Genomic DNA, 21,515 nt, shown 5'->3' on the forward strand with positions numbered 1-21,515 from the left:
GTTGAATCATTCATTCATTTGTCAAAGGTGTCAGAATCGATGTTGACGAGGCGGCTATTTCTACTGCTGGAGCGAAGTGACATAAGCTGTTCCTAGAGGTGTACAGACTGCCTTTGCCTCTCGCATCCCTTTCCTTGGCTGGGCCCTCCAGGGCCGGCGTGGTTTTGCACGAGGATGCTTTGGGCAGAAACTACGGGTCCCGGCAGTCCGCGGGGCGAGGGGGCGGAGCCCCGCGGGGGGCGGGGGCCGAGCGAGAGGGGGCATTGTGTCGGGATCGCAGCGCTGCATTTGTCTGCTCGAGGTGCTCGCGGAGCAAGCGTTGTGTTCAGCTGCAGTGGGCTAGACGTGTCAGCGGTGGCCGCGGCCCGAGTGGGAGATTGAGTTGGAAGAACCGCTCGCCCGCTGTCTGCGATCACTGGCAGGGAGCGGCGTGCCAGTGGAGCAACATGCAGAGAGGCGCCCGGCGCCCTGACTACCCCTCCAGAGGAAAAGAGGCCGGGGCAGCACTGGGGCTGCAGCGAGCATGAAGGAGGCCGGGGGACGGCTCGGCTCGGAGCGCTGCTAGGGAGCGGTCCTCGCGGCACAGTCGCCGGGCGCAGCAGAGGGCGGGGAGCCCAGCAGATCGCGCCAGCGGGCGGCAGCCGGTCTCTCGGAGCTATTCTGATTTCTGACGCGAACGCTAGGGGCCCGGAGCAGCCCCTGACCCCGGCGTGCTGCCAACATGGGCAACGCGGGGAGTATGGATTCACAGCAGACCGATTTCAGGGCGCACAACGTACCTTTGAAGCTGCCGATGCCCGAGCCAGGTGAACTGGAAGAGCGATTTGCCATCGTGTTGGTGAGTGTGCCGCAGGGACTGTCGGGCGAGGGGCTCCGGGCCGGGTGGCGCAGCTGACCCCCACTCCCTCCCCTTCTGCACACGCCGGGAGCGAGCCTGCTGTCCCAAGGGGGAGGTGCCCACCTTTCCCCATTGTGGCCTCCCCCTGCCTCACTCCTCTCCGCCCCCCTTACAGCCGTGCTAAGCCCTCTTGGGGTCCCGGGATGGGGCCGGGGGTGCGGGGCGGGCTGCCTGGCCCGCCCCGAACCCATTGTCTGGCGGGGAGGCACCTCGCAGTGTGTGTGCCCTGGAGGTGCGTCGTGGGCGTGAAGGAAAGGTGGCGCGGGCCCCGGGAGGGGTGGATGGCGAGCCGCTAAGGCTTTTGGTTAAAACACAAACAAAAAAACCCACCAAAAAACAAAAAAAAACCCGCAAGCACCGCGTCCCTGTGGACCACCCTGCGGGTGCCCAGCCACTGGTCTGCGGGGTCCGGGCCGATGCGTCCCTGTGGCCGGCCGCCGGCGACGCGCGGAGCTGTGCGCGAAGGCGAACTTGGAGGCGGAGATGAGTTCCCCTGAAAGGGGAAAAGAAGGAAGCCCGCAGCAGTGTGGCGTGTCCTGGCCCCTTAGCGAGTAGGGGGCATCTGAAACCCAGGCGAGAGAGAAGCTTCGCTTCAGCGTGTTCCTTTTGGTCTTAAATCTTAAACCACAAAAATGTGCTGTTTTGCGGGACGTGTTGTGAGCTGTTCTGACTCTGGGGCGACCCCTCCCCCCCACTCCCCTCCCGAAAGTCCTGGCTTCCTTCCTGAATCCGCTTCTAGTCTACAGCTTCTCAAATCCAAGACTGAAGACTCTCTTCTTTCACCTTTTTCTGCTGGGACTAAGTTTCTGGGCTCCTCCCTGCCAGAGCTTGTCAGTGCTGTGAGCTCTAGAGGGTGTGGTAGCCTTTCCCTCGCCCCAGCTAGTCTGTACTGCAGTTGGTCCCCAGACTTTGATTTTTAGTGTCCCAGCCTCTATTAAGGGATGTTGGGAGGGATCCGGGCAAGATCGGACGCGTTACTATTACTTACACTTACTTGTATATTTCCCTTTTCTCGGACCTCCAGACTACAAGGCTGGGAAGAAAGAGGAACTAGTGCTCGAGGCAGCCAAATTTTGCGTTTCCATGCCGGTTTTGGCACGTAACCTCACAACCTTGGGGAAGGACCAGAGTCTGAACACTAACGGGGACATTTAAGCTGTCTTTCTTAAGGCCCGGTTTGATTATGGATAAGTCTCTGGATGGCAGGTTAGCTTTGTGCTCTTTGGGAGAACAGAGGCCATGAGCTTTTGCACACGATGGGGAAACTGGTGTGGTGGTGGGGAGATAGATGAGGCTGCCTGTCTTGCTTTGAATCTACTGTGATCTCCACAGCTGCTCCCACCTTGTGCAAGATGGGACGCTGAAATAGAACAGCGGAGCCTTAATTACTTAATGCAGTCTGGGTGCACACATGTCTTTCTAGAGAGACAAACCTTTTTATCGAAAATCCCTTTCCTACCAGACACATGGTTCTTACCCTCAGCTCTGGGTTTTATGTCTTTAAATCCATGGAGGTGGGGTGGGGTGTGTGTGTGTGTGTGTGTGTGTGTGTGTGTGTGTGAATTTGAAGTGGAAGGGCCAGTGACAATGGAAAACCAGATAACAATAATGCAGTTAAGCTCTGCTCAACTGGGATAGTATGATATGTTTTGCATGAGCTCTCAGTTACCCTGCTGATTAATACACATGGTATGAATTAATGTTTAGAAAAATAATGTTTTATCATTAACACGGTTGATTTGTGTTACCATTAAGTCTACCAGTCACAGATTTAGTACCTAGACATGATTCTACATCATAAGTTCCTTGGAGTAATGGTTGGATATTGTGGCTACTTTTACCCGTGCATAATTAGGGGATGCAGTTCCTTTTGTAGTTGTTTACAATATTATAAGCCTATCATGAAAACAAACAAAAAAACAAACAAGCAAAAACACCAGGCTGACCATTTTTGAATAGAGACAAGCTTTTGGGAAAGGCTTAGCTTGGAGGCCCTCTTTTTAGGGATCACTCTGCTCATGGAAGTGGTGTTTCATGTAACTATTCTTAGTCAGCTACAGCTGCTCTTTGAAAACCTATAGAATACAAGAGTAATTAAAAGGAATCTTTGTGGATTGATAGTTGTTCAGAGTTATGGTGATTTCTCTCCTGGACTGTTTTCTGAAGTTGCATATGTGATGCTCTCAACTTTGTTTTTCTTCATGAATTGCTTAAGAAATCAGATGACACCATTTAATTCTGGAGATCAAGCTTGAAAGACAAAATTTAGACTGGCAAGTTTGTAAGTATATATATAGAGAAAATTTCTACCCTGACACTGTGGGAATCATTTTGGCATTATTGATTCTAGTGTGCGTGTGTGTTTTTTTTTAATCCTCACCTGAGCATATGTTTATTAATTTTAGAGAGAGAGGAAGGAAGGGTGGGGAGGGAGAGAGATAAATGGAGATTGAGAGAAATAGCTGAGAGAAACATCCATCAGTTGCCTCTTGCACCTGCCCCGCAAGTGTCCCTACCGGGTATCCAAACTCTACAGTGTAGGTGTGTGCCCTGACCAGGAATCAAACTTGCAACCTTTTGTTGTAGAAGATGGCACTCCAACCAGCTGAGCCACCTAGCTTTATTTTACTATATGATAAAGATCATACGTGTTTTAGGAGGGAAACCAGATAGTAATATTGTACAGAAAATTATATAAGTTCCCTCATTGTAAGTATGGTTTACATCAATAATTAATGAGCCATTTCAGGCATTGAACACAATTCCTCCCACCCCCCAAGCTCTAGAATATTTAAAGCATTGGTGAAGAATAAATAAAAATTAAAATGACAGAAGTCCATCTATCTCTGCAAAACTTGAGAGAACAAACCTACTCAATGACTGTTGCCCCACCCCCCTTTGATCTATATGAGTGGGTGTGAGTGGAAAGGTGCAAGAGTAAAAGACTACGGAATTAAGGTCAGTTGAGGGGTAAACTTTTAAAAATAATAGTTTTTTTAATAAGAAAAAATGAGATTTTAAAATAGATTTGTGTTAACTGAACTTTCTATAGTGACTAGTAAAAAAATGGATCCAAGTCTTTGAAACTTAATCCTCCTAAGGAAAGTCTCCTCCTATCCCCATCCCTGAACTTGTCTTCAGCATTGCTATTATAGTAGTTATAAAACTTATACTTAAGGAAAAATATTGCTTATTCCTTATATACCTTTAAAACTATTTGCATCCGTGTGCTTAGCATTTAATTACAGCTATAAGTGCTAGGCCTTTGTGTATGTGCACGTGTGTGCAGTGTTTCTGTTACATTCTTTCATGCACATATTTCATAAGTTATAAATTCAATCATCTACTTCAACTTTTGTTCCTTTAACGTGTATGTATTTTATGGGTTTTACAGGTAACATTGTGGTCTCACATTTATAATTAAATATCCATGTGGCTTTACATTATTAAACACAGCCTAATTGTTGGGAACACACACACATGCACATGCCCTTTATTTTCAAAGACGACCCTCCGAAGATTACTTTTGGGGGTGGTGAACAACTGAGGGTCTTTGCCCAAGACCACCTCTTTCTACGTAAGACACTCCTAATAGTTGCTAATTTTTGGCTTGCGGTCACTGTTGGTCCCCCGATGCCTTTGTGAAACCTTCTCTCCCAGCTGCTCTATTTCTGCAGTATCAGGTATCAAGCTGCTCATCCAACAGATTCAAAAAGACAGTTTAGGAAGTGATGGCTTAGGGCAGTGCTGTCTTATGTTTGATACCTGCTTTGGTATGTGATTAATTTGAGTCAGTTTCCTTTTCCTTCTTTCTTACTTTTTTTCTTGCTCTGAGGTTGAGTGTGGTCATTTTGCTTTAAGGAGAAGTGGGAACATCTTGAGTACCTACTATGAATACACCCTATGATTACATGTTCTCATTTAATCCTCACACTAACTCCAGCTATCAGCAACATTATAATTGAGTAAATAAAGATTACTTAAATTGCCTGAGGTCACAGAATAGCCAATATAGGATTTTAACCCAGATTTGCATCTTTGTACCCCACTCCAATATGTTATACTTCCTTAGGCCTAGAACTGGCAAAGCTGTAAAAAAACCCAGCCCACCTAAATCTGGTAAATTCAAATTTCTAACTATAAAATTGGCAGAAATGTCTTAGAAGGGACTAAAGTGGTGTGCATTTGATGTTTCTCTTCACATTTTGGCATCTTCATTATGCTGTTCTTTTTTCAGGTGTGGAGTTGATACTGATTTATTCTCCAAGTGTACTCTTCAGTTTTTCCCAACCAGGCAGACTTGAACTACCTTGGTGAGGAAGTTTAGGTTTTCCACATCAGGGGAAGAGGCAATCTGTCAGTGCAGTGTGTACACTTCAAATGTAATTACTTGTGAAAGGGACAAGGAAGGTCAAGTCTTACCATTTACGTTTATTTCCCTCTGCAAGGTGTTCCCTTTCAACCATTTCAAAGGAGCGCTCTTGCCATGAAGTCTGCTGTGCAGATGGATGGGTAGCAGTGAAGCAAGGCCATCATCAGCTGCAGGCTGACTGGTTTTCTCACATCCTTTCTCCTCTTGTGAGGGAGGGAGGTGGAGGGGGTGCGGAGTGTGTCACTCTGAGCCATTACAGTCTCATTCTAGGCAGTAACCCCCTAGCTGTTTTTTGCTCAAGTGTAGAAATGTATGCTTAGGACTGTGCTTATTATCATCATTATCTGGATGCATTTCCTGCCCCCACTGCCCACAATATCTATATATATCTATATATCTATATCTATATCTATATCTATATCTATCTATATATCTATATATATATCTATATATATAGATATATATATCTAGTTTAGAAGTTGATCAAAGGCTATATACTCTGAATGTAAATGTTTGGCTCTAGTGAGAAACTGACAGCAACGAAAACTGGTGAAATCTGGGGGAGAAAAAATATGCGTCATGCCCTTATGTCCTTAAGTGATAAGAATTACTTATACCTGTGGCCTCTCATTTAGCCAACAGCATCGGCTTGGGAGGCAGCAGACCTAGTTTCTAGGATTATATTAGCTGCACCAGCGTGAGCAACTTAAACTCTTTCCTCTGGTTCTTGATTTTCCTCCTCTGTAAATAGGAACAAAATTTGATATGACCGTTAGGATAGTCATGAGGTTTTTAAAAACCATAACACTTGAATTTGTAACATTTCCAGAACAAAATATTGCGATACATTAGCTGACTTCATATGTTGAAGAACTCTTGTGTAGAAAAATGTGTAGCTGTATTCTGTGTGGTCTAGAGAGTAGTGTCTCTGGGTCAGTGACTGAAAATCTCATAAACCAAAGCAAAAGTATTTTAACATTTAGAGGTGTTAAAAATGAATAGTGAGCTCTCCAGTAGAGTTGCTCAGAGAGAAGCTGTATGAAAAATGCTGGTGACTGGAAGGTCTTTGCAAACCCAAGACATAGCTGGTACATTATTGGCTTAAACGACACCTCTTTGGGATGAATCTTCCACCTGCAAGATTCTAGACATAGCACCTGAGAGTGGGGAAGGGTCTTGTAGGTTCCTCCTAGGCTCAAAGAAGAAAATAAGTATAAGCTCATGCATGTTCTAGAAATGCATTTCACTTGACAGAAACTTGCCTGAAAGGCTTGGTGTCAATAAAAAGTGCTATCCTTTTCATACTTAGGTCTTGGGGAATAAGGACAAGGTGAACTGGACTCTCTGGTCTTCATATTTAAACACGTAATAGATGTTATAAATGTGGCTAATAAAAGCCACGTTTTATTAACTGATTGATTAGCTGATTCTAGCTGATTGTTTTTCTCTTGCAGGAGGGCTCTGGTACCTGGAATCTTCTTAGAAACAGTTTATGAAAGAATAAAGTGGAACTGCTGAGGGAGGCGGGTGGGGTAGAAGTTGTGCAGCTGCTTGGCAGATGCCCCCTTGTAGAGTGGCTCATCCACTCTACAGTGGGGGACGTGTCCCCCTCCCCCATAGCAAGGAGTATGTCCCTAGGCTTGCATGTCATGGTGTCTGTAGAGAGACTTCATGTACCTTCTTTGCTCTCATCTTTTTGAACACTGGCTGCAGAGATAACTCACCTCTTGTCTTTCCTTGAAGATGGTGCCTATTCATACTACAGGGTGATCTCCCTGCTCCAGTCACCACATCTTCTTCTCCAGAACCCTCCCTTTTAGCATAATACCAAGAACTATGCTATTTCTAACAGATATGATATAATTTGGAAGCAATGTCTCAGGAAGGGCTGGTAGACTGGAGAGTTGCCTCACAGATGTGGGCCAAGATTGCTGAGAATCCCTTCCTTGGGAAATACCAAGTTCTGACTTGAAGGTATAATGGTATTTGATGTAGACAGATAGAAGTGTACTTTTTTTCAGTCTTAACAAACAAACATGACTATTGACGTCAGAGCTCATAGGTATGCACCTTATCACAAACTTTTTACAATTTCTAGGACACACCAAATTTGTTCCCCCCTCATCACATCGTCAGTGTTCTTGTGTGGTGGAACCTGACTTCAGTGACTCTTATTTCACATGTACCCTTAGTCCACTTAGGTTTTGCTGAAGAAGCTTTGTTGCATTTGTAAGCCCCTGTGTCCGTTGGCAGAGAAGCTGAAACTTCAGGTGTCTAGACTCTGCTGTCTCCAGGGTTAATCTCCCTGACTGACTTCTGCATGATAGACCATGCCCATGACCTGCTTTATACTCAAAACTTTTGGCTTTGGGAAAGGTGTCATATCGTTCATATTTTTGGCCCTGTGACTGGTGCCAGAAGGTAACATTCCTTATCTATCATAAGACCTGCATTGAGTTGAGGATTTGTTGAGAAAACTGACTTTTTCCTTGTCCCCACCCTCCCCCAACCAAGGAAGTCTGGCTGAACACTATTTAAGGTAGGAATAGGAAAGGAGCGACAAGCTAAAGCAGTTGGTTCTCAATGTGACTGCGTAGCAACATCACCTGGGAGCCTCAAAAAATACTGGTGACTGGGTCTCACCCCCAGAAATCCTGATGTGTTTGTCTGCAGTGTGACTTGAGCCTCAGGAATTTGACAAGCTCCTTAGGAGATTTGAATTCGCAGTCTCAGTTGAGAGCCACTGGGCTAGAGGAGTGGGTCATCTTTTTCTGCTTCCCTCAGACACCAAACAAAAGTTAAAACCACAGTGAGAAAAAGCAGGTGAGAGTAGTAGAAAGGAATTAAGAGATGCTGTAAACTTTGGAGAACTTAGGCAAAGTGGAGAAAAGTTTAACAAACAACAAAACTCCTAAAGATGTCTGATATAACCAAAATCACTGTGAGAAATAAAAAGGAAATGGGTCAAAGCCTGTTGAATGTTAGAGACTTATTTAACTATTTAAGAAATGAACTTCAAATAATCATAATGGAAATTTGCAGAGAAAGTTTTAGATATTATAACTAAAGAGTGAACGGTGACTCTGAGGTGTACCCCTGGACTAGAACACTCAATAAATCAACTGTACTTTTGCTTAGGCCTCTGTTCTCCAGCCTAATTGTTTGTTGGTTCAATGCAAGCCTTTTGCTTTGATCTCTGGTTTTACCACTTACAAAGACTTGGTGAGCTTGGCTTCCTGGAGTGAAATTCAAATACACTTGTGAAATGTAAACAACATTCATTTATTAAGACTTCTATAATCAAGGCAAATTGGCATGCTTATATAAGCAATTAGCTCAGAGAATAGAACGATAAATAGGATGCTAGGTCAAGAATGAGCTGATTATTCTCAATGCAAGACTCTAGTTATTCCTTTAATATTATAACATAAGCAAGTACACATTCCTCTTATTCATAATCTTGAGCATTTGCGGTTTGGGGTTGGCGGACAACATGTGTTTTTCTGAACTGAGAGGGTAGAAGCAATTATTGTTTCATTTTCATCTAGAAATATAAATAAGTCTTTCAAAGAAATGTAGGTGGTTGGTTTATGACCAAACAAAACTTTCTAGTCATTGGGAATAGGGTGAGAGAAGGTATGGATTTAGATGAATTAAAGATAAATAATGGAGTTTATCTTTGGTGGGGAAGGTACAGATGATGACTGGTTTACAATGGCAGAAAGATTGAAAATAATCTCATATGCCTTCACTGAATAATGTGATTATTATTCTTCATCTAGAGGAAACACTAGGATAACTAATAGCAGACGTTGGATAGAGCATGGTTAGATCTGCACCATGGCAACATCGTTTGCACAGTGAGTTCAGTACTGCCAAGTGTCTTCCTAGTGAAAACTGGGGAACCTTAATGCAAAGGCTGTGAATCTGATGAATAGCTTTATAGGTTAGTTTCAGTTCTGGCCCTGTCAGCCCCCAACATGTTCAGCCTTAATGTTTTTTCCCAAGGAAACTTTGCCTGTGTAGTGATAATTGGGTTTCTTATCTAATTGGGATTCTTTATCCCCAAGGACTTCTGCCTGGTGAACCTAGGTAGCCAATTCAGTCCAAATGACTTGGAACCGGGTCACAAAATTTGGAATTGGTGATCCCCCGGGCCTTATAACAGAATCACTGTTTTATTGGAAACTAATCTAGCCATCCAGATGTGAACCCGGAGAGACGGTTTAGAACTGTGTGGCCTCCTGGGGTTGTGGAACCATTCAGCTCGCCAGTGTCCAACCTCTCTAATGTTTTTTCACAGGAAATGTTTTGAGTCTTAGAGTCAGCTTTTCAGAAAACATTTGGTAAGTTTAGAAATCTCCATATCAGCTGCGAATTTACCAGATCCCAGTTCTCATTTAATGGAGTGATGCTTTAACATTAGACATCTATATTTTTGTTATTTTACCAATAATTATCAGAAATCCCAAAGCTTGGCTTCCTGTAATTTTTCTGTTGAAAATGGAGAAATTTAAAAATTCTTTTTTGGTTGTTCTTTAGGATGATAAAGAATCATTCTTCATAACTTTGTGTTGAAGAGTTTCAATACAAAGAGAAATGAGCCCACATCATTAAGCTTGGTAGATTTTCATAAACAACACACTGTTGTAAGCAGCCCCTCAATGAGGAATAAGAATCTGTTTCCCAGCACTGGCTGGTGTGGCTCAGTGGATTGAGCACCGGCTTGCAAACCAAAAGATTCCTGGGTTGGATTCCCTGTCACGGCACATGCCTGGGTTCTGGGCTGGGTCCCCAGTTGGGGGTGCGTGAGAGGCAACCACACATTGATGTTTCTCTCCCTCCCCCTCTCTCTAAAAGTAAATAAATAAAGTCATTTAAAAAAATCTGTTTTCCTGTATTTCTTCAAACCTGGTTTGACTTGGCTCTTTGCCTCGCCAGCCACAGTCACTTACCTGAGCTTACTTTCCAAGTGGCTAGATGTACGTGGAGAGGAGCAGACCACAGGATTGTGCCTTGTGGGCTGTTTCTAAATGACCCTAACCGTGAGGTTTCCACCACTTCCTTTGAGAGGTTTCCTCAGTTCAAATAGGTCTGACCATTAAGGAGATATTGACATTGTAGCATCTTTCTGTTATATTTAGTTATATTATCACTGATAACCCTAATGGTATTTGTGTGTGTGTGTGTAGTATCTGTTTTTCATAATACGGAGAAGAGGGTGTTTTGATTTGTGTTCCTAGAATGAAGCATGAATGGGGAGGAATTTCCACAGTGAAAAGGACCATTTGCCCTGGTTTGTGTGGCTCAGCTGGTTGGGCATTGTCTTGCAAACCAAAAGGTCACAGGTTTGATTCCTGGTCAGGGCACATGTCTGGATTGTAGGTTGGGTTTCTGGATCAGAGCACATGCTGGAGGCAATGGATCTGTGTTTCTTTTACATCAATGTTTTTCTCCCTCTCTTTCTCCCTTCCTTTCCCTCTCTAGAATCAATAAAAGAAATTTTAAAAAGAAGAAAAAAGAAAGAAAACGAGCTTTTGGAGTTTGGGCTTGAATACTTGAAATTATGCACTTGCAGACACAAGTTTTACTTATTCACTCAAGTCTTTAAGTTCTGGCCGTTAGTTTTTGCTGTCTTTCTTGATGCTCTTTCTGAAATATTAAATGGTATAAGATTGTGAATTTATCTACTGGTTCAATTTTCTCTGTTTTGTTATTCCAGACATCGATCCAATTTGAGAGGCACTTGGTCCATGTTTTTTTGTTAATGGTTTACCTTCCATACTCTCCTCTGTGACTTCTGTGTCCCTCCCAGCCTTCTCATTGAAGGCTTCCACTGTGTGGCCAGATCCATCTCCTTTTCTGTTTCCTTCCTTGAGCTAAACTTGGACTTTGCTTTCTCCCTATCCACAGAACAGGCCTATACTTTCCCTCCATATGTCTTTTCTCAAGTGACTCTTCTGCTTTTAAAAAATATAGCCAACCTCCAGGGCTCTTCTGAAGTCTCAGCCCTCCACATATCCTTGCAGTCAGACCCACATTAGCTTGGAGGAGATGGGAAAAACAACTCTGCTGTCTTTGATCTGTTTATAGGATGAATAGTATGAATTATTTCTCTTACTCATGAGACCCTTGATTAAATATCACCTTGTGTGAGGTGTGACTGTAAAATAGGGGGAAGCTTTTATGTGTAGCTTTGTAGTCACTCATTATACTCTTAGCCACCTGTTTATGTCCATATTTTATTTTGGTAGTTCACATTGTGGGCTCCTGGAAGGTAAGGTTTATATTTTACAGGTCCTGGCACTTCTTATCCAGCACAGTGCTTGGCCCAGGGAAGGGTCTTAGGAGGAAATTACTGATTTGGTTAGAGAATGGTGTCCACTGATACATGGTCAGGAACTGGGTAGCTGTGCAAGAACTTATTTAACCGACCATACTGGGCTGACTGTGAATTGCACATAATTGGCTTTTGTGTTAAAATGAAATTTTGTCACATATTTGTACTCATCTTGGTATTCCCCACACCACTTGACTGTAGTAGGCGCCCAAGAACACTTAAGTGTCCATAGGTAGTAAGTTGGTGTCATGCTTCACCTGATTCTTTAGAAGAAATGGGTGAATTAGGTGGATATGAGTAGGGCAGTTGAAATGGCCAAAGGCAATCAATCAGTAGTTTTTCACTGTCACTAAGCCAGGTCAGTGCGTCATAGTGTACTGTCATCAGCGAGTAGTACAACAGGGCTTTCTTCCTTCCTTCCTTCCTTCCTTCCTTCCTTCCTTCCTTCCTTCCTTCCTCCTTCCTTCCTTCCTCCTTCCTTCCTTCCTCCTTCCTTCCTTCCTTCCTTCCTTCCTTCCTTCCTTCCTTCCTTCTTCCTTCCTTCCTTCCTTCCTTCCTTCCTTCCTTCCTCCCTCCCTCCCTCCCTCCCTCCCTCCCTCCCTTCCTTCCTTTCAGATTTTATTTATTTATTTTTAGAGGAAGGGAGGGAGAAAGGGAGAGAAACATTGATGTGAAAGAGAGACATTGATCCTTGCTACAGCGACCTTTCGCTTTGTGGGACATCGCCCAACCAGCTGAGCCACAACAGTCAGGGCAGAACAAGGCTTTCTTAATGTAAAATGTCCTTCAGGATACTTTCTTTTAAATTTGGACTGAGGTAGGTTTAAGTGAGCAGGGTTCCTTGTTTTGGCATTTTAGTGCTTTGCTATATGCAAAGTGCTTTCAAGCAATGATCTCTGAGTCTTAAGATTTCTTAACAAAATAGGGCATCAGGGTATGTGGCTTGAAGTTATATAGGAAGGTGGTGCAGTTGGTGATTCAGGCCTAGGTCTTTTGCACTAAAACTGCAGGGGCATTTCACTGTAAAACAAGGTAATGTATGTGTGCTCCCTCATAGTCTGTTCTGTCCTTTATAAGCATTATCTCTGATGCTCCTGGAAACCCTTGGAGGGAGCTATTACCTTTCTTTTCCTAATGAGACATGAGGCTCAGCATGATCAAGTGGCTGCTACCAAATGATGGAGGCAGGATTTGAATCCAGGCAGTTTGCTGAGAGAACCTGCTTCTTTTTACTGTAGTACACTGTGCATATTTTCTGAGTTAGCTATAAGATGTCATTAAATGTATGCTTCTTATTCTCATTCTTCGTATAGAGTCTGGACTAAATTCATTCACGCACTAGCTGTACTTTGTACGAGTCCAGCATCAATGTAGTTGTAGATATACTAAGGTCCAAGGGTTCAGAAGGAAGGTGTCATTTCTATATTTTGAGTGTTTAGTAAAAAGTCTCCTTGGAATAGGAAGTAGGGAGATCCCAGCCTGGTCCCAACCACTGCTATACTCTTCTATTTTTTAAAAAATAATTTTTATGGATTTTAGAGAGAGGAAAGGGTGGGGGGAGAGAGACATCGATTTGTTGTTTCACCTATTTATGCATCCATTGGTTGATTCTTGTATGTGCCCTGACTGGGGATTGAACCCACAACCTTAGTATATGGGGAGGACCCTCTAACTGACTGAGCTACCAGGCCAGGACAAGAGACTACCCTCTTTACATTGTGCAGTTTAGCCCATTTGCCACTACTTTAAAAGGGCTTCTGCTTTAATCAAACAGTCCAGAACTGTTTATTGAGCACTTACTATGTGCTAGGCAGTGTTGTAGGCACTGGAAGATGCAGTGCTGCTTGAGGCTGACCAACCATCTGCCCTCAGGGTGTTTACAGTCTAGTGCTGGGAGAGGGCAGTGGGGGAGCCAGACATGAATGAGGTACACAGATATATAAGTGCACATGTTCCAATGCTGCAAAGAGTTATGAGAATAATGTAGAATAATTTGAGGTGGTGCACTCTTGGTTAGGATCTGAATGATGGGGAGCAGACAGCCAGTGTGTGGAGATCAGGTAAGAGCTCTCAAGCAGAATGAGTATCCATTTGTTTCCTTGCTGGCTCAGAATAGGGTACCATTGAGCCTGGAGCAGATGGAGGGAACAGCACCTGCAATATACCTAGCCCAGCTGGCTTGAGACCTCACCTGTGGGGAAACCTCAAGGTGGAGATGAAGAATCTTATTTCCTTTGTCATGACAGAGCCACTTCTTCTAAGTGGCTTTGTGCAGTCGCAATTCTGGCAGTTGTTAAATTCAAATGAATTCTAACAAATCATTGCAGCCTTGTCACTGTTTTAGACCCAGAGACATAGTTTGAGAAGGGAGCATTTGATTTGTGTGGACAGTGCCCTTGTAAGTAAAGGCACTCTGAAAACCGGTACTTGAATGGCCCATCTTATGTGCTTGAAGCTGTAGGTTTACCTGGGTCAGGCAAGGTAGAAAGAAATTTCTTTTATACTGTAATTTGCTACTTGCTTGTTGCTCAGATTTTTAAAAAAATATTTTTTGTCAGGAGCATACAAGAGGTTTATTTTTTTTTCTTCCCTCTTTCTGAAGTTAAAAATACAAGTAGTGTATAGTTAAAATTATCCCTAAAATTCCGTAAGTTGCCATGGGGTATACAGTACATAGTTCTGGATCTACAACGCTAGGAAGTAATTTGTATTCAGGTTAAAGTTTGAAAACTTCTGAGCTTGATGAAGGAGAGGCTGCAACAGAAAAGTCTACCTGCAGCTATTGGGGCAGACAGACCATTCTGCCTATAACTGTCAAATCTCTGACAGTGACTGGAAAATGGGTGGAGAATTCTAATATCTTGCTTGCCTATAAGTTTACTCCATTCAGCATCACCTTAAGCCTTTAAATACAATGAATGGACTTGTTTCCTGTGAAAATTTTAAGGTAGCCTGCAAGTTAAATGTGGGTTTGATGCATGTGCAGCGATAATAATATATTCACTGATTATGCATTTCTTTAAGCACTTTAGTAAATATGAAAAGTAGCTCAGGACACCTGAAAGGTACATATCTCTGTTTCATATATGAGAAACTCAGGATTAGAGCTGTTAAGGGACTTGCCTGCGGATATGTACATTTCTAGTAGGAGTTGATGCTGAAAATCAACTTTGTTGACTATAAAGCTGTGCTCCTAACATACTGTGTTGAGTGACATTTACAAAATATAAGCATGGTAAATATAAATATAATGGTTCAAAGTAAACTGAAAGTTCTGTAAGGATAAGCTCAATATCTTTTCAGCCTGTACTAATCTTGTTGATATATACCCAGAACCAATAGTAACTATATATTTGTAAAAAAAAAAGATAAAATAAGAACTGGATGAATAAGCCATTGTCCACTGTTGAAATAGTAAAGGCCAAATAAGCTTGTGATCAAATTGGCTCTTTTCTAGTAACAGTTGTCCTCTGAAAGCTTTCTGAAGGCTCTCTTTCAGACAACTGCCTCTGAACCTTTGTTTTTTCAAAATGTCCCTAGTAAAATGGCTGTGTTGTTACAGCTTGAAGGCTGTGTAGTAAGCCTTTTGATCAACCCTTAGTGATAACCCATAGACTTGGACTTGTATTATCTTGTATTAGTATGCTTTATGCTGGGGACTGCTTATTTTTAGTAAACAAATTCCATGTAATTCTGTTCATTCATTCATTCAACAGATTTTTTGGGGGGGGGTATTTGTTCCCAGCCAGGCACCGCTAACATGCTGGGACACAAAGACGAATGAAGCATATCTCTGCCTTTGAGGAGTTAACTGCCTAGTGGAAGAGATAGGCATGAAAATGAAAATGGGATTTTATTTTATTTATTTATTATTATTATTTTAATGCTCCCCTGAGCATAAGTCTTACTGATCTGGGGGGTGGGGGTCGGGGAGAGAAACATTGGTGTGAGAGAAATATCAACATGTTGCCTCCCGTAAGCGCTCTGACTGGGTATTGGACCCACAGCCTACGTATGTGCCCTGACCAGGAATTGAACTCACAACTGAGCCACCAAGCCAGGGCTGAAAATGAAATTTTAAAAGGAGTTTATCATATGTATGTGCTATATATGTATTGTACTATGGAAGGGTGTATTTAGGTTAAAGTTTTGTAACATGTTAGGTTAAATGGGTAAATCTAGACAAGTCATTAAATTTGGCTGAATGTTGTAATTCATAAAGTATGATGAAATGAATTCTGCTCTGCCTGAATGCTTAAAGATTCAGGTGTGTGTGTTAAGTGTGCCTGCAGCCCACCTGGATGAATCTGGTAAAAAACTGATTTTCAAGAAGATCCTTTCAAGTGTGGAGCATTCTACTCCAAAGAGTAACAGAGTGAGGCTTACTCCTGGGTTGTATGTACCACAAACCAAGTAAACATCTGCTGCACTCATTTCACTAGAGAGCTGGCAGTCTTCTTTACAAAGCTTGTCTTAAGAAGTGATGGCATTGGACCATTAGGACCCAGAATGAGCATTTCACTCAACTATTTAAAAAAGGATTAGTTAAGAAAAAATGCTTGTTTATGAGCACATGCTTTGGAATTAGACCTGAGTTTGAATCAGGATTTTGCCACTAATTGGTTGCGTGATCTTTCTAAGTAAGCCCAGGTAGCCACGCCTGTCATATGAGTTCAGAAGCTACCTCTTAGGGTGGTTGGGAATATTAAATACTATTGTTTAGTACAATTACTGACACTTGGGTAAGCACTTTACAAAAGATGGTGGTTTTGATTATTTTGCACTCTTTTTATTTACCTTTATTAAAGCACTGAGTTGAGGGGCTAAGTTGTAGACTCTAATGGGGCCTCAGTTAAATCATCATCAGCCCGAATGTGAAGAGCACCCAGAACTGAAGTGACAGTGGCTTATGCTTGCTACTCGCACTTTAAGATTGCACTTGCTGACCTTCTTTGACATATGAATGTTTCCAAAGGTCTGGTCCTTTGTATGTAGCCTCTACTTGGATATTTTATATTGTCTAGAAAATAGAGCCTGGTGTTTCAGGACATGGGACTTCCTATTTCAGAGCCTAATGGAAGTGTTAGCATGTTCATAATTGGAGCAGATAACTACCACGCAGTGTGACCCGTATGCAGCTAGTTCACATTAGAAGATACACTCATATCATGACCATCTGGGCCTTGAAGGAACTGCTGTTGAAGTTTTGTTTGGCTCCAGCTCCATTCTGGGATGGATGGAGTCATTTGGAATTTTTTCCTGAATTTCAACAGTGGCAAAAAAAGGATTTGTATCACTTATGTGTAGATGGCCTTCTATGTGATTTGACTGAGATAAGAGCATTGTTAAATAAAAGCTTTATGCTTGTCTCAAATCAAGAATACAATGCCATCTGATGTGATCTAGGAAACAAACTAATAAGTCATTATATGTTGCATGCCCCCAGTAACTCCTTTCTCTATTTTTCCCCTCAGGAGGTTTTTAATTAATTACTCGGGTTCCATCCTACACAGTCAGTCTTGCTGAATCAGATAGAGCTACATTTAAGGAACAGGCAAGTCCCAAATCAAATCAGTGTGCTACCACCATCCAGATATGAGAGCCTCAAATTTTCCAAAGATGTTCTTTACATGCACTTCTTTCTTACTTTCCATGAGGAAAATTGCTCTTTTTCTCTTAGCTGATAAATGTCACCGTTGCCCTAAATTTTATAGTGACATTCTACTTTTTAAAGTTAGTGAGATAAAAAGAGTACTTGATGGAACTTTCAGTATGTAATACTTTCAGTATGTAATACTTCTAGTAAGAAATAAAATTTTGTGTTCTTAGACCCTTAAGGGTTCTAAAATCTCCTGGGCTGGAGCTATGTGCATGTTTTTCTGGTGCCCTATTTCCATATCAAATAGCCTTAATTTTTGGATTTTAGTAATGAAGGTATGAACCTAATCTGTCAGGCTTCTACTGGCATTTATTGTAGCCCTTAGCTTAGAATTGCTTGAAAGGAAGTAATAAGCCAACTCTAAGAAGGTCCAGATGAAAAGGATTATAACTTGGTACAAAAATATTAGCATGCCGGGCCTTGCCATATGACTCATTCCTTTCAGAGTACCCATTTTGACAGCTTTTTTGAATCACACATCAATCACAATGTTGGTATTTTTGGCGAGGCAGTAGACTTTATCCTAATGCTCATGATGGTAACTGCCAAAAGTGAACAAAGAGGAGAATGAGAAATGAAACACAACAGCATCCCTAACATTTATTTTGTTTCTTGAGCAGAAACAAAATTGGGAGTTCAAATATCTTTTCATTGCCCCAAGAAAACCACTGCTTTATCCCAATGAAAATAAGGCCCTGATGGGACATCCCAGTCTTTGGCTCTAGGAACTATTCTTTTTATATTTCCATTCAAGAGTCCTTCTCAAAGACTCTCCTCTACCATAGGAATAATTCTTTAAGGGTTTAAGGACCTCTCCCCACCCCACCGCCGATGTCCTGGTGACTAAGCTTGCTTTGGGATTGCTACACCCCATACTGCATGTATTCCTTCTCGGAAGAAACTCCCATGCACTTCAAAGGAGCAGCAGAGTACACAGGGTGTATCTGGAAATAAAAATTTGACCCTTTGTCTCTCTCCTTTTCATCTCTCTCTTACAGGCATCCTTCTGTGCAAACAGACCCTGTAGTTGTTGTAGTCTGTCATGCTGTTAAATGATTTGCATCCCTGCTCCAAATATGTGCTGCTGTGTTATGCAGAAATCTCCTTTCAGACCATTGACTGCTGTCCGTGCATGTGTACTTTGCAGCGTGTGTGCTTCAATATGAGAAATAGTTCTAATGGATATGTTCTTAATAGTCCCAACAATATAGAACAGTCAGTTAAAATTCCCACCTACCTCCTAAACAAATAAGATGTTGTAGATAATTGTCCAAGCTTCTCTGTCCTCATTTCCTTCCTTCTCCCTTCAGAAGAAAACTATCTTGTCATTGCCATGCACACTTGGCAAAAATAATTTACAGTCGCTCAATTTTATAGACCTGATCTCATAACCCACATGTACTTCTCTGACTCTACATTTGGTTTGAGAAATATCCATGTTGATATATGTAGCTTTAGGTCATTTAACTTTTAAATCATATTCATGATTGAATGTACCATAAATTATTTACAGTTGCTTGTCATCATTCATGGAGTCTGGATTTGCAAATTTGCTTAGTGAGTAAAATTTATTTGTTATCTGGAAATGAATACTTGTGGCATCTTTGCTGTCATTCCTAGATCAGAATGGTGAAAAATTTGAATCACCTGGTGAGCACTTTCCCAGCTGAGGTGTGACACTCTGCCTCCCTTTTTCAACTCTTCCACTGTAAACAAGTGTCCTTTTCACATTCTATTCAGTGCCACGTTTTTCATATTTTTGTGCTTTTTTGGGTGATTTTGCTCCATATGTTGGTCTCCAACTCTAGTGCTGAAGAGCTAGTAGTCTAGGGTCCCCAAGGGCCAGAAGACTGAAGTGTGCCCTATGGAGAAAAGACGTGTGGTAGATAGCTCTGTTTGCTCATGAGTTAGAGAGCTCTTGGTTGTGGGTTCAATGCTAATGAATCAACAATATATATTAAATGTTATCTTTAAACAGAAACGCATGTAACCAAGTTTTATTTGTTAAGGTGACCAGAGGCTTGTAGAAACCTAACCCTGTATTTCCCCTAGGAGCAGTTGTTCAGTATTTACTAATTCAGTGTTTGCTGTGACTTTCTAGAATATCAGCACTGTGACTAATGAGAATCCACGATCTCTTAACCTATTGATGGGTATTTAAGGTTAGTTACACTTTGTTATTACAAGTAATGTTACAATTATAACCCTTGTAGAAGTAGATTTTACTATTTCTATAAGAATTGTGTTAATAATCGTTACTACTTTTGAGGGCTCTCTAAGGGCCAAGTACTGTGAGAATGCTCTATTTGTATTTCCTCAGAACAATCCCATGGAACTTGAGTAATATCCTTAGTAAGTAGTTGAGGTAGATTTGAACTAGGTACTCTGAATTCATAGTACACATTCAGCTACTTTGCATTCTTTTGGTAAAGAGGGAGTGTCTTGGAGTAGATTTCCCTAGGAAGGGAACATCCCGGAATACCAAGCTGCTGGCTATAAACCCAAGGACTGCTTATTGAAATGGAATGCATTGTTTGTGTTATTGTCTCATCATCGGAAAGGAGAGACTGCAACTGAAGCATATTAAAGGGGGTTTTGTAAGCCACCAATACATAGTGCCCTTGTTCTTCAGAGATAACTTAGTTGTTCCTAGTCAGGTGAAAGAAGTTGAGGAGATGTTCACATAAGGTTAATGAGAATAAAAATCAGCTACTTTTTCCTTATTAACAAGTGCTCTATACTTTATCTTCTGAGAGTAACTATTCATGGCCTACTCTGAAACAATTAAGATTATTCTTTGAGTACTGACTGGTGTGGCTCAGTGGGCTGGGTGTCATCCCACAAAATGAAAGATCACTGGTTGGATTAGCTGTCAGGGCACATACCTGGGTTGTGGACCAGGTCCCGGGTTACGGGTGTGTGAGAGACAAGCGATCCATGTTTCTTTCTCACATCGATGATTCTTTCCCTCTCTTCTCCTCTATCTTAAAATAAATAAATACAATCTTAAAAAAGATTATTTTTTGAACTAGTGTTTTTCAAACTCTTGGCTGCAGCTTATGCTAAAATATATTTTATACTCACAGCGCAATCTATAGAAGTTCCATCAATCCACACACACACACAAAAAGCAAGTTTTCATAGGACAATATTTATCTTTACTAAGTGACTTGTACTCTATTTTCTATACCTTTCTATTTTAAAATATAGCTGTCTATTTTAGATGGAAAAGATGTACTATATGATTAAATTTCAGAAGTTGTTTATACTCTCTATTGAAGCAGCTTGGTCAGATATTCTTTAAACTCCTTAGCTTATAAAGTCCACACTGAAGAAATTGTTTATTCTTTAGATTTGATCATAAGACTATTCCTTAGGTCTTTGATGAGTTGCCAATGTCTATTCCTCGTGGTTATGCTAAGATTTAAAACATTTGCTTTACAAAATTTTTGACTGCTTAATGATCGGTGGAGAAGAATTAAGAGTCAAGAGGATATTGAGCAGAGGGCTTAATTGTACCAGGTATGTTAATATATGTGTATTTGGATCTATAGCCTCATTTTTTTTTCTAAAAAAATATTTACCTGGAAAATACTATACTTAGAAAGTAAAGAAAACTTAAAAAACTATTCTTTGAGTCTTCTGAGGTTTGCATATATGGTGGGAATCTGGATAATAACACAGTTTTGCATATTTTTGTTTAAAATTTAGCTTGATATCTTTAACTTAATTTTTACTCAATGAAGTGCTTACATTAAAATAAAAATGGGAGCCCTGGCTGCTGTGGTTCACTTGGTTGGAGCATCATCTCGTAAACCAAATGGTGGCGGGTTCAATCCCTGGTCAGGACATGTAAAGAGAGGCAACCAATTAATGTTTCTCTCTCTCTCTTTTTTTTTCTTCTCTCCCTTCCTGTCTCTAAAGGCAATAAAAAAGTGTCATTGGGTGTGTATATATATATATATATATATATATATATATATATATATATATATATAATAAAAATGAAGTAACCATTTGGGGGTGTCTGTTCTGCATTGTTTGTAGGTGATTTCTGGGCTTTTTGCTTTGTTTCAAGTATACTTTAACTTTCTGATAACTTTGTAGGTAGTGATTCTCATTTAGTATGTCTTATTTTAATTCACATCTGCTCCTTTAGACTTCAATAATAAAATATTATCACAATAGGAGGTGGTTTGATATTTTGCTTCTATGTGCCTAAATTTTATTATATTTGTGAGGTCTG

At 41.4% G+C, this 21,515-nt stretch overlaps 1 protein-coding gene across 5 annotated transcripts in view; it reads left to right on the forward strand.

Annotated features, from left to right (window-relative positions):
- Positions 1-277: 277 nt before the first annotated feature.
- The window catches only part of FMNL2 (formin like 2), a 297,033-nt gene continuing 275,795 nt past the window's right edge, over positions 278-21,515 (forward strand). For all 5 annotated transcript variants that reach the window (XM_090279847.1, XM_090279811.1, XM_090279837.1 and 2 more), the window contains exon 1: positions 278-838. In XM_090279847.1, coding sequence (XP_090135973.1) covers positions 722-838 — 117 coding nt within the window. In that variant the 5' untranslated portion in view covers positions 278-721. The remainder of the gene's footprint in view (positions 839-21,515) is intronic.

Source organism: Furipterus horrens, unplaced genomic scaffold (assembly GCF_987537825.1).
Source record: "Furipterus horrens unplaced genomic scaffold, mFurHor1.1.pri manual_scaffold_1, whole genome shotgun sequence".
Taxonomy (NCBI): Eukaryota; Metazoa; Chordata; class Mammalia; order Chiroptera; family Furipteridae; genus Furipterus; species Furipterus horrens.